The sequence below is a fragment of the Oncorhynchus keta genome, chromosome 28 (genome assembly GCF_023373465.1).
Source record: "Oncorhynchus keta strain PuntledgeMale-10-30-2019 chromosome 28, Oket_V2, whole genome shotgun sequence".
NCBI lineage: Eukaryota > Metazoa > Chordata > Actinopteri > Salmoniformes > Salmonidae > Oncorhynchus > Oncorhynchus keta.
In genome coordinates, this window is record NC_068448.1 from 72,235,816 (window position 1) to 72,252,326 (window position 16,511).

At 45.8% G+C, this 16,511-nt stretch overlaps 1 protein-coding gene across 5 annotated transcripts in view; it reads left to right on the plus strand.

Moving 5' to 3' along the window:
• Positions 1-2,053, plus strand: part of LOC118361197 (lethal(3)malignant brain tumor-like protein 4) — a 125,313-nt gene extending 123,260 nt beyond the window's left edge. For all 5 annotated transcript variants that reach the window (XM_052483802.1, XM_052483804.1, XM_052483805.1 and 2 more), the window contains exon 20: positions 149-2,053. In XM_052483802.1, coding sequence (XP_052339762.1) covers positions 149-304 — 156 coding nt within the window. In that variant the 3' untranslated portion in view covers positions 305-2,053. The remainder of the gene's footprint in view (positions 1-148) is intronic.
• Positions 2,054-16,511: the final 14,458 nt, after the last annotated feature.

Genomic DNA, 16,511 nt, shown 5'->3' on the forward strand with positions numbered 1-16,511 from the left:
TCATACTCTATATAGTGACATATTACATAGGGACATCTGTAGCCCTTAGAGAGTGAGAGGGATTTTTTTTTACCTCTCTCACTGGGTTCAATTGACTGCACATCAGCTGTTGACCCATGCTGTAATCTGATTGGTTGTCTTCCAACAGCAAATCGACGGGAAGGCCTTGTTGCTGCTGACCCAGCGCGACATCGTCAAGATCATGAGTGTAAAACTCGGCCCTGCCCTCAAGATCTACAACTCTATCTTAATGTTCAAGCACGCTGAGGACAACCAATCGGCAGCCGGCAACGCCAACACATGAATCATCGGAAGCCACACCCACCAGACCCATCTTATGTGTCTGTCAAACACATAGATTTACTGGGTGGATTCATTCCAAACCCAACCCCCTTACCCCTGCTCCTTCTCTTTGGCCTACAGGCACTTGCATTCAAGGACTTAAACTAAAGCCGATACATGATCTGTCCAGACCTATGGACTTTCAGGTTACTGTGTGTGTGTGTGTGTGTGTGTGTGTGTGTGTGTGTGTGTGTGTGTGTGTGTGTGTGTGTGTGTGTGTGTGTGTGTGTGTGTGTGTGTGTGTGTGTGTGTGTGTGTGTGTGTGTGTGTGTGTGTGTGTGTGTGTGTGTGTGTGTGTGTCTTGGACACAGCCTCAATCTGCCTTTAATACTCAAACGTAGGTGTCATGAAGGTTAACTCAACAAAACCCGCATTTCCAGATATACAGCACAGTTTTCTATGTCTTTTACGCTGTAACTTCTCCCTTCTTTACTTTCCCTTAAAGATGTGACAATCACCACCAACAGTATAAAGCCATGACAAACCTGTGCTTTTTCTGGGTCATCACGGTGCTACTTGTATTCCGAATACAAACAGTCTACATCACAGTACGGGAGTTGACCTCTGGTACCAGTTTACGATCTCTGTCTACCGACTCAAACTGAGATGCATACTGTAAACGTGTCGGCCATTTTGATTCTATTTTGTATGAATGTTAATTATGATATGTTACAGTACTTGTATGGACTCACCTATATTTATTGTGAAAAATATCTAGGTGTTTGCATAGTTGAAGGAAATTAATATATTATATATGAGCAAATTGTTTTTGAAAATACCAAAAGGGTTTTTGTTTTAAATTCAGAATTTATTTAATTTGATAATATTATTTTATTTGCATATTAGAAGAATGAAAAATAATTTACGTTTAAGGTAAATGTAAAACCATGGGATAGTTTTGAGCTGAAGATAATCTAAATAAGTATAATTTCTGTTATTATAATGTTATATTAGTTGAGATATCTTAGGCTTACTTTTTGTGGAAACTGCAACTCTAGAGTCAGTTAACATGTATGTTTTGTCTTCATGAACCCTCCATTCGAGTAGACCAGGACCAATATTGTCTGTTTAGTTTTTACATTTTACCATTGGGGGTAAGTTCTCTCACAGTCACAATAGGTTGAAGGTGTTTTCTTATTATTGAAGCACAGCATACTTGCTCTTCTGCACAATTAAGAGTTTAATCTTATATTTTGCTATATGCTGAAACAAATCCTCTATCATTTGCTCTCTAGTCTTCATATACATGTTGCTACTAAAATGCAACCAAACTCCATTGAAACTTCAGGAATATGAAGTAACTTGTCCCTGTACTTTCTGCTATTTTCTTCCTTATAGGGACTTTCTCTCTATCCCAGAATGTTGAGCATACAGAAAGGTATATTCTATTCTGATGCTGCTTGTCTTTCTTACTGCTTTAATGTGTCAGACTGCTGTTTTAGTGCATGGAAAATACCGCTGCATTTTGGTACAACCTCCAATATGGAGGTAGATATCCACCAAAACATATTTAGGAGACTCACAATCTATTTGGGGTGATATCTACCTTCATATATCGCTACCTTATCTATGAAAATGACAACTAATTTAACCGTGAATATATGGGCTGTACATATTTGTAAACCCTGTTTCTTACACGGAATTAACACTTTGTACAACTCGATGGATTCATATTACATGATTTCACAACCCAAATAAACAGTGCAAAGGCCCTGTTGTCTCTGGAACTTGTTCTTCTCCAGCTAATTCAGCATTTTTTAAATACTTTTTTGGGCAACCGCAGTGCAAAGCCTCAAACCCAAACTGAATTCTAACTTTCAATGTCCCCCTTTGACATTATTGTTATGTACTGAAATGGAAATACATTTACTGTGGCTGGGAGTTATTCATCTGCAGATAGTGCTATTTTGAATACCACTTTCTATTGGATTTGCACAGCAGCGTGTTCTGGTGGACGGAGTCGACAATTGATTTGGATACTGGCAGTCCTGTGTGGTGTGACACGTTCAGTTCTGACAGCAAATGAGTCATCCACTGCTGCACAACCAGACTGACAATGAAACACTGCTGTGCAAATCAAATCAAGTGTTATTGGTCACATGCACCGAATACAACAGGCGTAGACTTGACAGTGAAATGCTTACTTACGAGGCCATTCCTAACAATGCAGAGTTAGAAAGTAAGACAAATATTTGCTAAATAAAAAAAAAGAAACAGTAACACAAATACAATAATGCGGCTATATGCAAAGAGTACCAGTACCAAGTCAATGTTCAGGGGTATGAGGTAATTGAGGTAATACAGTATGTACAGTTGAAGTCGGAAGTTTACATACACTTAGGTTGGAGTCATTAAAACTCGTTTTTCAACCACTCCACAAATTTCTTGTTAACAAACTATAGTTTAGGCAAGTCGGCAAGGACATACTTTTAAAAAATATATAGATTATTTCAATTATAATTATAATTCACTGGATCACAATTCCAGTGGGTCAGAAGTTTACATACACTAAGCTGACTGTGCCTTTAAACAGCTTGGGAAATTCCAGAAAATGATGTCATGGCTTTAGAAGCTTCTAATAGGCTAATTGACAAAATTTGAGTCAATTGGAGGTGTACCTGTGGCTGTATTTCAAGGCCTACCTTCAAACTGGGAAATGGGAAAATCAAAATGGGAAAATCAAAAGAAATCAGCCAAATTGTAGACCGCCACAAGTTCATCCATGGAAGCAATTTCCAAACACCTGACGGTATCACGTTGATCTGTACAAACAATAGTATGCAACTATAAACACCATGGGACCACGCAGCCGTCATACCGCCCAGGGAGGAGACGCGTTCTGTCTCCTAGAGATGAACCTACTTTGGTGCGAAAAGTGCAAATCAATCCCAGAACAACAGCAAAGGATCTTGTGAAGATGCTGGAGGAAACGGGTACAAAAGTATCTATATCCACAGTAGAACGAGTCCTATATCGGCCGCTCCGCAAGGATGAAGCCACTGCTCTAAAACCGCCATAAAAATGCCAGACTACGGTTTGCAACTGCACATGGGGACAAAGCATTTGCAAGCAAGGAGGCCTACAAACCTGGCTCAGTTACACCAGCTCTGTCAGGAGGAATGGGCCAAAATTAACCCAACTTATTTTGGGAAGCTTGTGGAAGGCTACCCGAAACGTTTAACCCAAGTTAAACAATTTAATGGCAATGTTACCAAATACTAATTGAGTGAACGTAAACTTCTGACCCACTGGGAATGTGATGAAATAAATAAAAGCTGAAATAAATCATTCTCTCTACTATCATTCTGTAATTTAACATTCTTAAAATAAAGTGGTGATCCTAACTGACCTAAGACAGTGAATTGTTACTAGGATTAAATGTCAGGAATTGTGAAATACTGAGTTTAAATGTATTTGGCTAAGGTGTATGTAAACTTCCGACTTCAACTGTACATGCGGGTAGAGGTAAAAGTGACTCGGCAATCAGGATAGATAATAAACAGTAGCAATAGCGTATGTGAAGAGTGAATGTGTGTGTGTGTGTGTGTGTGTTGTCAAAATGCGTGTGTGTGTTGTAGTGTCAGTGTAGTGTGTGTGAGTGTGGGCAGAGTCCGTGCAAAATAATGAAGATTAAATCATAAAGGGGTCGATGTAAATAGTGTGGGCAGCCATTTAATCGATTGTTCAGCAGTCTTATGGCTTGGGAGTAGAAGCTGTTCAGGTGCCTTTTGGTCCCAGACTTGGCGCTCCGGTACTGCTTGCCGTGCAGTAGAAGAGAGAGCAGTCTATGATTCGGTAGCAGGAGTCTTGGATCATTTTTAGGGCCTGCCTCTAACACCGCCTGATATAGAGGTCCTGGATGGCAGGGAGTTCGGCCCCAGTGGTAGCCCCAGCTACCGTCTGTAGCGCCTTGTGGTCGGTTGCCGAGCTGTTGACATACCAAGCGGTGATGCAGCCAATCAAGATTCTCTCAATGGTGCAGCTGTAGAACTTTGAGTCTTTGAGGACCCATACCAATTATTTTCAGCCTCCTGAGGGGGAAGAGGCGGTTCCGTACCCTCTTCACAGCGGAGTTTATGTGCTTGGATCATGAATAGGTCCTAAGTGATGTGGACACAGAGGAACTTGAAGCTCGACCCGCTCCACTACCGCCGCGTTGATGTGAATGGTTCGGCCCTTTGTTTCCTGTAGTCCACGATCAGCTCATTTGTCTTGCTGACGTTGAGGGAGAGGTTGTTGTCCTGGCACCACACTGCCAGGTCTCTGACCCATCTATGAGCTGTCTCATCGTCGTCGGTGATCAGGCCAACCACCGTTGTGTCGTCAGAAAACTTAATGATGGTGTTGGAGTCGTGGCCATTCAGTCGTGGGTGAACAGATAGTACAGGAGGGGACTGAGCACGCACCCCAGAGGGGTCCACATGTTGAGGGTCAGTGTAGCGGATGTGTTGCTGCCTACCCTCACCGCCTGGGACCCATCAGGATGTCCAGGATCCAGTTGCAGAGGGAGGTGTTCAGTCCCAGGGTCCTTATCTTAGTGATGAGCTTTGTGGACACTATGCTGTTGAACGCTGAGCTGTAGTCAATGAACAGCATTCATACATAAGTGTTCCTTTTGTCCAGGTGGGAAAGGGCAGTGTGGAGTGTGATTGAGATTGCGTCATCTGTGGATCTGTTGGGGCAGTATGTGAATTGGAGAGGGTCTAGAGTTTCCGGCATGATGTATTGAGCAAGTGGGTGATAGAAATATGGTCAGATTTGCCAAATGGAGGACGAGGGAGAGCTTTGTATGCGTTTCTGTGTGTGGAGTAAAGGTGGTCTAGAATAGTTTTTACCCTCTGGTTGCATATGTGACATGCTGGTAGAAATGAGGTAAAACGGGTTTAAGTTTGCCTGCATTAAAGTCCCCGGCCACTAGGAGCGCTGTTTTTGGGTGACCATTTTCTTGGTTGCTTATGGCCTTACACAGCTCGTTGAGTGCGATCTTGGTGCCAGTATCTGTTTGTCGTGGTAAAGAGATGGCTACAAGTAGTAAAAATAAGAACTCGGTATATAATGTAATGTGGTCTACAGCTTATCATGAGGTATTCTATCTCAGGCGAGCAATACATCAAGACTTCTTTAATATTAGACATCGCGCACCAGCAGTTCTTGACAATAGACAGACACCCCCGCCCTTGTTTTACCAGACGTAGCTGCTCTGTCCTGCCGATGCACGGAGAAATCAGCCAGCTCTATATTATCTGTGTCGTCGTTCAGCCACGTCTCGATGAAACATAAGATATTGCAGTTTTTAATGTCTCGTTGGTAGGAAAGTCTTAATCGTAGATCTTCCTATTTGTTTTCCAATGATTACACGTTGGCCAATAATACGGAGGGAAGTGGTGGTTTATCTACTCGATGGCAAATTGTTACAAGGCACCCCGTCCTCCTCCCTTTTTCCTCTGCCTTTTCTTCACGCTGATGACGGTGATTTGGGCCTTGTCTTGACAAATGGTATATCGTTCACCTCAGACTGATCTTTGTCCAGTTCGAGGTGAGTAATTGTTGTTCTGATGTCCAGAAGTTATTTTCGGTCATAAGAGACGGTAGCAGCAACATCATGTACAAAATGAATTACAAACTATGCGGGGAAAAACAAACAAAATGGCACGGTTGGTTAGGAGCCTGTAAAACGTCGGCCATCCCCTACGGCGCCATTATAATTTAATATGTAAATACCTACACGCAAACACACTGACTGAACAAAATAGATGCACGTGGTCATGGCTGGTATGGAGTGTTTTGATATAACCCAGCAGAGTATATGGAGGCACATCCCACATCATGTGCAGGCTTCATCCTCTAAACCATCCGTCTTTTATGTTCTGTCTCTTGATGTAGAGTGCGCAGTTAGCCTATGTATCAAATCTATATTGATGTGATCATTGTAACGAACCCTTATAGACATTGTGGATGGGTCTCTCTTAAAGTGTGCTTGGATGCAGTTATGCTCTGCACAGTACTGGAAATGGTAGCTTGAGAAACAACGTCTATGTGATGTATTACCATCTCCCCACTGACTTAAACTGTAATTAGAAGGTTCCTTTTAACTCTCTGCACTACAGGTAATGATCTGGTTACTGCAGTGTTCATTTGATTAATGTACGACTGAGAATGCAGATCCAGTATATATTCTTACCACTGGTAGAAAATATATACGGGAAGGTTTTTATAGTGATCTTAAATGTTTTCACTTCGCCTCAGGTCCTCTTACTCTCTCTCCCCCTCACGTCCTCTTACACTCTCTCCCCCTCACGTCCTCTTACTCTCTCTCTCCCCCTCATGTCCTCTTATTCTCTCCCCCTCGTCCTCTTCCCTCTCTCCTCACGTCCTCTTACTCTCTCTCTCCCCCCTCTCTTACTCTCTCTCCCCTCGTCCTCTTACTCTCTCTCTCCCCTCACGCCTCTCTTACTCTCTCTCCCCCTCATCCTCTTCTCTCTCTCCCCTCACGTCCTCTTCTCTCTCCCCTCACGTCCTCTTACTCCTCTCTCCCCTACTCACGCCCTGTCTCCTCCCCCTCACGTCCTCTTACTCTCTCTCTCCCCTCACGTCCTCTTACTCTCTCTCTCCCCCTCATGTCCTCTTATTCTCTCCCCTCGTCCTCTTACTCTCTCTCCCCTCCTTACTTCTCTCTCCCCTCACGTCCTCTTACTTCTCCTCTCCTCTTACTCTCTCCTCCCCTCTTCCTCCCTCTCCCCTCGTCCTCTTACTCTCTCTCTCTCTCCCCTCACTCTCCTCTCTACTCTCCTCACGCCCTCTCTCTCCCCTCACGCCCTCTTTACTCTCTCTCTCACGCCCTCTTCTCTCTCTCCCCCTCACGCTCTCCCCCTCACGTCATCTTACTCTCTCTCCCCCCCCTCTTACTCTCTCTCCCCCTCACGTCCTCTTACTCTCTCTCCCCCTCGTCCTCTTACTCTCTCTCCCCCTCACTTTTCCTCTTACTCTCTCTCCCCTCACGTCCTCTTACTCTCTCTCCCCCCCTCTCTCTCTCGCCTCACGTCCTCTTACTCTCTCTCCATCTTACTCTCTCTCCCCCTCGTCCTCTTACTCTCTCCCCTCACGTCCTCTTACTCTCTCCCCTCGTCCTCTTACTCTCTCCCCTCACGTCCTCTTACTCTCTCTCTCCCCCTCACGCATCCTCTTACCTCTTATTCTTCTCTCTCTCCCTCACGCCCTCTTACTCTCTCTCTCCCCTCCTCTTACACTCTCTCCCTCTCATCCTCTTACTCTCTCTCTCCCCCACGCATCCTCTTATTCTCTCTCCCTCTTCCTCTTACTTCTCTCACGTCCTCTTCTTCTCTCTCCCTCACGTCCTCTTACTCTCTCTCTCTCCCCTCACGTCCTCTTACTCTCTCTCTCTCCCCCTCACGTCCTCTTACTCTCCCTCTCACGTCCTCTTACTCTCTCTCCCCCTCACGTCCTCTTACTCTCTCTCTCTCCCTCTCACGTCCTCTTACTCTCTCTCTCTCTCTCCCCTCCCACGTCCTCTTACTCTCCCTCTCACGTCCTCTTACTCTCTCTCTCTCCCCCTCACGTCCTCTTACTCTCTCTCTCTCCCCCTCACGTCCTTTTCTAGCTCTAAAGGGGCATGATTATCATGATTATCTTTTCAGACAAATCCTGTTTTTCACTGCACTCTGCCTTTAAGTGGAGTCCTCTACGCTAATGGCGTGTCATGTTTCGCGGTGGAGCTTTAAAGTGATTTGGTCGCATCAAATCAAATCAAATGTATTTATATAGCCCTTCGTACATCAGCTGATATCTCAAAGTGCTGTACAGAAACCCAGCCTAAAACCCCAAACAGCAAGCAATGCAGGTGTAGAAGCACAGTGGCTAGGAAAAACTCCCTAGAAAGGCCAAAACCGAGAAAGAAACCTAGAGAGGACCCAGGCTATGTGGGGTGGCCAGTCCTCTTCTGGCTGTGCCGGGTGGAGATTATAACAGAACATGGCCAAGATGTTCAAATGTTCATAAATGACCAGCATGGTCGTATAATAATAAGGCAGAACAGTTGAAACTGGAGCAGCAGCACGGTCAGGTGGACTGGGGACAGCAAGGAGTCATGTCAGGTAGTCCTGGGGCATGGTCCTAGGGCTCAGGTCCTCCGAGAGAGAGAAAGAAAGAGAGAATTAGAGAGAGCATATGTGGGGTGGCCAGTCCTCTTCCTCTTCTCTCTTATTCTCTCCCCCTCGTCCTCTTACTCTCTCTCCCTCTCACGTCCTCTTACACTCTCTCCCCCTCACATCCTCTTACTCTTTCTCTCCCCCTCACATCCTCTTACTCTTTCTCTCCCCCTCATGTCCTCTTATTCTCTCCCCCTCACGTCCTCTTACTCTCTCTCCCCCTCACGTCCTCTTACTCTTTCTCTCCCCCTCACGTCCTCTTATTCTCTCCCCCTCGTCCTCTTACTCTCTCTCCCCCTCATGTCCTCTTATTCTCTCCCCCTCATCCTCTTACTCTCTCTCTCCCCTCACATCCTCTTACTCTTTCTCTCCCCTCATGTCCTCTTATTCTCCCCTCCCCTCGTCCTCTTACACTCTCTCCCCTCACATCCTCTTACTCTTTCTCTCCCCTCATGTCCTCTTATTCTCTCCCCTCGTCCTCTTACTCTCTCTCCCCTCATGTCCTCTTATTCTCTCCCCTCATCCTCTTACTCTCTCTCCCCTCATGTCCTCTTATTCTCTCCCCTCGTCCCTCTTCTCCCCTCATGTCCTCTCTCCCCTCGCCCCTCTTACACTCTGTCATGTCCTCTTATTCTCTCCCCTCACATCCTCTTACTCTTTCTCTCCCCTCATGTCCTCTTATTCTCTCCCCTCGTCCTCTTACTCTCTCTCCCCTCATGTCCTCTTATTCTCTCCCCTCGTCCTCTTACTCTCTCTCCCCTCATGTCCTCTTATTCTCTCCCCCTCGTCCTCTTACTCTCTCTCCCCTCATGTCCTCTTATTCTCTCCCCTCACGTCCTCTTACACTCTCTCTCCCTCTCATCCTCTTACTCTTTCTCTCCCCCTCGCATCCTCTTATTCTCTCTCTCCCTCTCACGTCCTCTTATTCTCTCTCTCCCCCTCACGTCCTCTTACTCTCTCTCTCCCCTCACGTCCTCTTCTCTCTCTCTCTCCCTCTCACGTCCTCTTACTCTCTCTCTCTCCCCCTCACGCCCTCTTACTCTCTCTCTCTCCCCCTCACGTCCTCTTACTCTCCCTCTCACGTCCTCTTACTCTCTCTCCCCCTCACGTCCTCTTACTCTCTCTCTCTCCCTCTCACGTCCTTTTCTAGCTCTAAAGGGGCATGATTATCATGATTATCTTTTCAGACAAATCCTGTTTTTCACTGCCCTCTGCCTTTATTCTCTCCCCTAATGGCGTGTCATTTCTCCCGGTCGTCCTTTTGATTTGGTCGCATCAAATCAAATCAAATGTATTTATATAGCCCTTCGTCCTCTTATTATCCCCAACAAAGTGCTGTACAGAAACCCAGCCTAAAACCCCAAACAGCAAGCAATGCAGGTGTAGAAGGACAGTGGCTAGGAAAAACTCCCTAGAAAGGCCAAAACCGAGAAAGAAACCTAGAGAGGACCCAGGCTATGTGGGGTGGCCAGTCCTCTTCTGGCTGTCCGGGTGGAGATTATAACAGAACATGGCCAAGATGTTCAAATGTTCATAAATGACCAGCATGGTCCTCTAATAATAAGGCAGAACAGTTGAAACTGGAGCCCAGCACGTCCAGGTGGACTGGGGACAGCAAGGAGTTATGTCAGGTAGTCCTGGGGCATGGTCCTAGGGCTCTTTCCTCCGATGAGAGAAAGAAAGAGAGAATTAGTCCTCATATGTGGGGTGGCCACGTCCTCTTCCTCTCCCCTCACATCCTCTTACTCTCTCTCCCCACATCCTCTTACTCTTTCTCTCCCCTCATGTCCTCTTATTCTCTCCCCTCACATCCTCTTACTCTCTCTCCCCTCATGTCCTCTTATTCTCCCCTCGTCCTCTTACACTCTCTCCCCTCACATCCTCTTACACTCTCTCCCCTCATGTCCTCTTATTCTCTCCCCCTCACATCCTCTTACTCTTTCTCTCCCCCTCATGTCCTCTTATTCTCTCCCCCTCGTCCTCTTACTCTCTCTCCCTCTCACGTCCTCTTACACTCTCTCCCCCTCACATCCTCTTACTCTTTCTCTCCCCTCACATCCTCTTACTCTTTCTCTCCCCCTCATGTCCTCTTATTCTCTCCCCCTCGTCCTCTTACTCTCTCTCCCTCTCACGTCCTCTTACACTCTCTCCCCCTCACATCCTCTTACTCTTTCTCTCCCCCTCACATCCTCTTACTCTTTCTCTCCCCCTCATGTCCTCTTATTCTCTCCCCCTCGTCCTCTTACTCTCTCTCCCTCTCACGTCCTCTTACACTCTCTCCCCTCATCCTCTTACTCTTTCTCTCCCCCTCACGTCCTCTTATTCTCTCCCCCTCGTCCTCTTACTCTCTCTCCCCCTCATGTCCTCTTATTCTCTCCCCCTCGTCCTCTTACACTCTCTCCCCCTCACATCCTCTTACTCTTTCTCTCCCCCTCACGTCCTCTTACTCTTACTCTCCCCCTCATGTCCTCTTATTCTCTCCCCCTCGTCCTCTTACTCTCTCTCCCCCTCATGTCCTCTTATTCTCTCCCCCTCGTCCTCTTACTCTCTCTCCCCTCACATCCTCTTACTCTTTCTCTCCCCCTCACATCCTCTTACTCTTTCTCTCCCCCTCATGTCCTCTTACTCTCTCCCCCTCACGTCCTCTTATTCTCTCTCCCCTCACATCCTCTTACTCTCTCTCCCCCTCACGTCCTCTTACTCTTTCTCTCCCCCTCACATCCTCTTACACTCTCTCCCCCTCACATCCTCTTCCTCTTCTCTCTTATTCTCTCCCCCTCACGTCCTCTTACTCTCTCTCCCTCTCACGTCCTCTTACACTCTCTCCCCCTCACATCCTCTTACTCTTTCTCTCCCCCTCACATCCTCTTACTCTTTCTCTCCCCCTCATGTCCTCTTATTCTCTCCTCCCTCTCTACTTTTTCTCATTCTCTTACACACACACACACACACACACCACATTAACAACCCATTAATGGCATCCGAATATGACAAGTGCCCTGCCAAAAGTCCCTTGGTTTTTAAAACATGAACAACAGCAGCAGCCTCCCTATGGGCCAGCAAACCCCTCTAATGCTCCAGCCCTGGTCAGCAGCAGATGGTCTGCTGCTTTAGGTCTTTCTAGGAGTGTTATGGGGATACTCTTGTCGCAGAGCATTTTAATTCTCTCTTCTCTACTATGGTTGTGTGGAAGTGGAGGAAAGAACCAGGGATTTGAGTACAGCAGTCAAACAGTACCACAAGGCATCAGACCAAGCACATTTTTACTTGGACCGGATGGACCCAGGTGCTTTAGTGGAAAGAAAGGCAAGGCAAAACTCCTCAGGGAGAGGAACCCAGTGTGTGTGTGTGTGTGTGTGTGTGTGTGTGTGTGTGTGTGTGTGTGTGTGTGTGTGTGTGTGTGTGTGTGTGTGTGTGTGTGTGTGTGTGTGTGCGCGTGTGTGTTTGTGCGTGCGTGCGCACATGCGTCTCCGTAGAAGAGCTCCCCAAACAAATCATTGTATGTCTTGTGACACTAACGGATGACGAGAGGGTTTTCTCTTTGCCTCTTTAACAGCGTACCTCCCATGGTAAATAATAGTGTGTGGTGACACATGCTCTTTGAGTGTGTGTGCAATGCTGTGTGTGTGCATGCATACACATGCATGTTCTTGGAGGTATTGAGGGCTGCTGGGAGCAGGAAAATGAAAGGGATTCATGGTACTGTATGTTCCAACAGTCGGAGGCTATACACAGTGAACAAAACATTAAGAACGCCTTCCTAATATCAAGTTGCACCCCCTTTTGTTGGCCCATGTTGACTCCAATGCTTCCCACAGTTGTGTCAAGTTGGCTAGATGTACTTTGGGTGGTGAACCATTTTATTTTATTTAACCAGTTAAGAACAAATTCTTATTTATAATGACGGCCTACCCAGCAGCGTTGCAGTTCTTGACACTAACCAGTGCACCTGGCACCTACTACCATACCCTGTTCAAAGGCACTTCAATATTTTGTCTTTCCCATTCACCCTCTGAACGGCAACACATACACAATGCATGTCTCTATTTAACCTGTCTCCTCCCCTTCATCTACACTGATTTGAAGTGGATTTAACAAGTCACATCAATAAGGGATATATATATATATATATGCCATTTAGCAGACGCTTTTATCCAAAGCGACTTACAGTCATGTGTGCATACATTCTACTTATGGGTGGTCCCGGGAATCGAACCCACTACCCTGGCGTTACAAGTGCCATGCTCTACCAACTGAGCTACAGAAGGACCACAGAAGGATAATAGCTTTCACCTGGATTCACCTGGTCAGTTTGTCATGGAAAGAGCAGATGTTCATAATGTTTTGTACACTCACTATATAAGCTGCAGCAGAAGCTGCTCACATCAAAGGTAGAGGAGGTTTCCTCCTTATTAAAGATCTTTCCAGGCACACATGGGGCTTTCTCAGCACGAATGGCTGGTTCAACACGATGGGCCTTATTAGCAGCAAACTGCTTTATCTTTGAATCCAAGCTTATCTGCATAATTTGCTGGCTTGCTGCTATGCGGAGATGAATTTAAAATGATTTCGCTGTAGGTACTGTATGTTTTATCACACAGTGGATAACATGTTAAGTGTAGTAGTATAGGCTACAAGCATCAATATGGATTTTAAAAAATGTATTCTATTGAGAGACCCCACCTCAAATGTGTTAATATGATGTTGATATGGGAGACCCATTTCCATCCTACCCAATTAGGTCTTAACTATGGATATGGTAATGCATCTCCAATAGTCAATCATCTATGTATAGTAGATATCAGCTGCCCCATTTGACCATACACTGTTATGAATTTTACCTGATCAATTGCTTTGAAGTTAGCTGCACTCATCGCAATTTACATAGATATGTTGCCTATACGTTGATCTGATGGAGTGCTTTTTTATATAATGGTGCTTGGAGAAGAACTGGGTTCTCAATATAAACAAAATAATTTTTATTTTAGTTACTTAACCTTTATTTAACCAGGTAGGCAAGTTGAGAACAAGTTCTCATTTACAATTGCGACCTGGCCAAGATAAAGCAAAGCAGTTCGACACACAACAACACAGACTTACACATGGAGTAAAACAAACATACAGTCAATAATACAGTAGAAACAAGTCTATATACAATGTGAGCAAATGAGGTGAGATAAGGGAGGTAAAGGCAAAAAAAAGGCCATGGTGGCGAAGTAAATACAATATAGCAAGTAAAACACTGGAATGGTAGATTTGCAGTGAAAGAATGTGCAAAGTAGAGCTAGAAATAATGGGGCGCAAAGGAGCAAAATAAATTAATAAATACAGTAGGGGAAGAGGTAGTTGTTTGGGCTAAATTATAGATGGGCGATGTACAGGTGCAGTAATCTGTGAGCTGCTCTGACAGCTGGTGCTTAAAGCTAGTGAGGGAGATAAGTGTTTCCAGTTTCGGAGATTTTTGTAGTTCGTTCCAGTCATTGGCAGCAGAGAACTGGAAGGAGAGGCGGCCAAAGGACGATTTGGTTTTGGGGGTGACCAGAGAGATATACCTGCTGGAGCGAGTGCTACAGGTGGGTGCTGCTATGATGACCAGCGAGCTGAGATAAGGGGGGACTTTACCTAGCAGGGTCTTGTAGATGACCTGGAGCCAGTCGGTTTGCGACGAGTATGAAGCGAGGGCCAGCCAACGAGAGTGTACATGTCGCAGTGGTGGGTAGTATAAGGGGCTTTGGTGACAAAACGGATGGCACTGTGATAAAACTGCATCCAATTTATTGAGTAGGGTATTGGAGGCTATTTTGTAAATTACATCGCCAAAGTCGAGGATCGGTAGGATGGTCAGTTATACGAGGGCATGTTTGGCATCATGAGTGAAGGATGCTTTGTTGCGAAATAGGAAGCCAATTCTAGATTTAACTTTGGATTGGAGATGTTTGATATGAGCCTGGAAGGAGAGTTTACAGTCTAATCAGACACCTAGGTATTTGTATTCTAAGTCAGAACTGTCCAGAGTAGTGATGCTGGACGGGCGGGCACGTGCAGGCAGCGATCGGTTGAAGAGCATGCATTTAGATTTACTTAAGAGCAATTGGAGGTCACGGAAGAAGAGTTGTATGCCATTAAAGCTTGCCTGGAGGGTTGTTAACACAGTGTCCAAAGAAGGGCCAGAAAGTATACAGAAAGGTGTCGTCTGCGTAGAGGTGGATCAGAGACTCACCAGCAGCAAGAGCGACATCATTGATGTATACAGAGAAGAGAGTCGGTCCAAGCATTGAACCCTGTGGCACCCCCATAGAGACTGCCAGAGAACCGGACAACAGGCCCTCCGATTTGACACACTGAACTCTATCAGAGAAGTAGTTGGTGACCCAGGTGAGGCAATAATTTTAGAAACCAAGGCTATCGAGTCTGCCGATGAAGATTTGGTGATTGACAGTGTCGAAAGCCTTGGCCAGGTCAATGAATATGGCTGCACAGTATTGTTTCTTATCGATGGGGGTTAAGATATCGTTTAGGACCTTGAGCGTGGCCAAGGTGCACCCCTGACCAGCTCTGAAACCAGATTGCATAGCGGATAAGGAATGGTGGGATTCGAAATGGTCGGTAATCTGTTTGTTGACTTGGCTTTCGAAGACCTTGGAAAGGCAGGGAAGGATAGGTATAGGTCTGTAGCAGTTTGGGTCAAGAGTGTACCCCCCTTTGAAGAGGGGGATGACCGCAGTTGCTTTCCAATCTTTGGGAATCTCAGACGACACGAAAGAGAGGTTGAACAGGCTAGTAATAGGGGTTGCAACAATTTCTGCAGATCATTTTAGAAAGAAAGCGTCCAGATTGTCTAGCCCGGCTGATTTGTAGGGGACCAGATTTTGCATCTCTTTGAGAACATCAGCTGACTGGATTTGGGAGGAGGAGAAATGGGGAAGGCTTGGGCGGGTATAGGGGTAGCCAGGTGGAAAGCATGGCCAGCCGTAGAAAAATTCTTATTGAAATTCTCAATTATAGTTGATTTATCGGTGATGACAGTGTTTCCTATCCACAGTGCAGTGGGCAGCTGGAAGGAGGTGTTCTTATTCTCCATGGACTTTACAGTGTCCCAGAACTTTTTTGAGTTTGTGTTGCAGGAAGCAAATTTCTGCTTGAAAAAGCTAGCCTTGGCTTTTCTAACTGCCTGTGTATATTGGTTTCTAGCTTCACTGAAAAGTTGCATATCACGGGGCTGTTCGATGCTAATGCAGAATGCCATAGGATGTGTTTGCGTTAGTTAAGGGCAGTAAGATCTGGAGAGAACCAAGTGCTATATCTGTTCCTGTTTCTAAATTTCTTGAATCGGGCATGCTTATTTAAGATGGAGAGGAAGGCATTTAAAAAAAATAACCAGGCATCCTCTACTGACGGGATGAGATCAATATGCTTCCAGGATACCCGGGCCAGGTCGATTAGAAAGGCCTGCTCGCTGAAGTGTTTCAGGGAGCGTTTGACAGTGATGAGTGGAGGTCGTTTGACCGCTGACCCATTACGGATGCAGGCAATGAGGCAGTGATCGCTGAGATCTTGGTTGAAAACAGCAGAGGTGTATTTATAGGGCAAGTTGGTTAGGATGATATCTATGAGGGTGCCCGTGTTTACGGCTTTGGGTTGGTACCTGGTAGGTTCATTGATAATTTGTGTGAGATTGAGGGCATCAAGCTTAGACTGTAGGATGGCTGGGGCGTTAAGCATGTTCCAGTTTAGGTCGCCTAGCAGTATGAGCTCTGAAGATAGATGGGGGGCAATCAGTTCACATATTGTCTCCAGGGCACACCTGGGGGCAGAGGGTGGTCTATAGCAGGCGGCAACGGTGAGAGACTTGTTTTTAGAGAGGTGGATTTTTAAAAGTAGAAGTACAAATTGTTTGGGTACAGACCTGGATAGTAGGACAGAACTCTGCAGGCTATCTCTGCAGTAGATTGCACCACCGCCCCCTTTGGCCGTTCTATCTTGTCTGAAAATGTTGTGGAATAG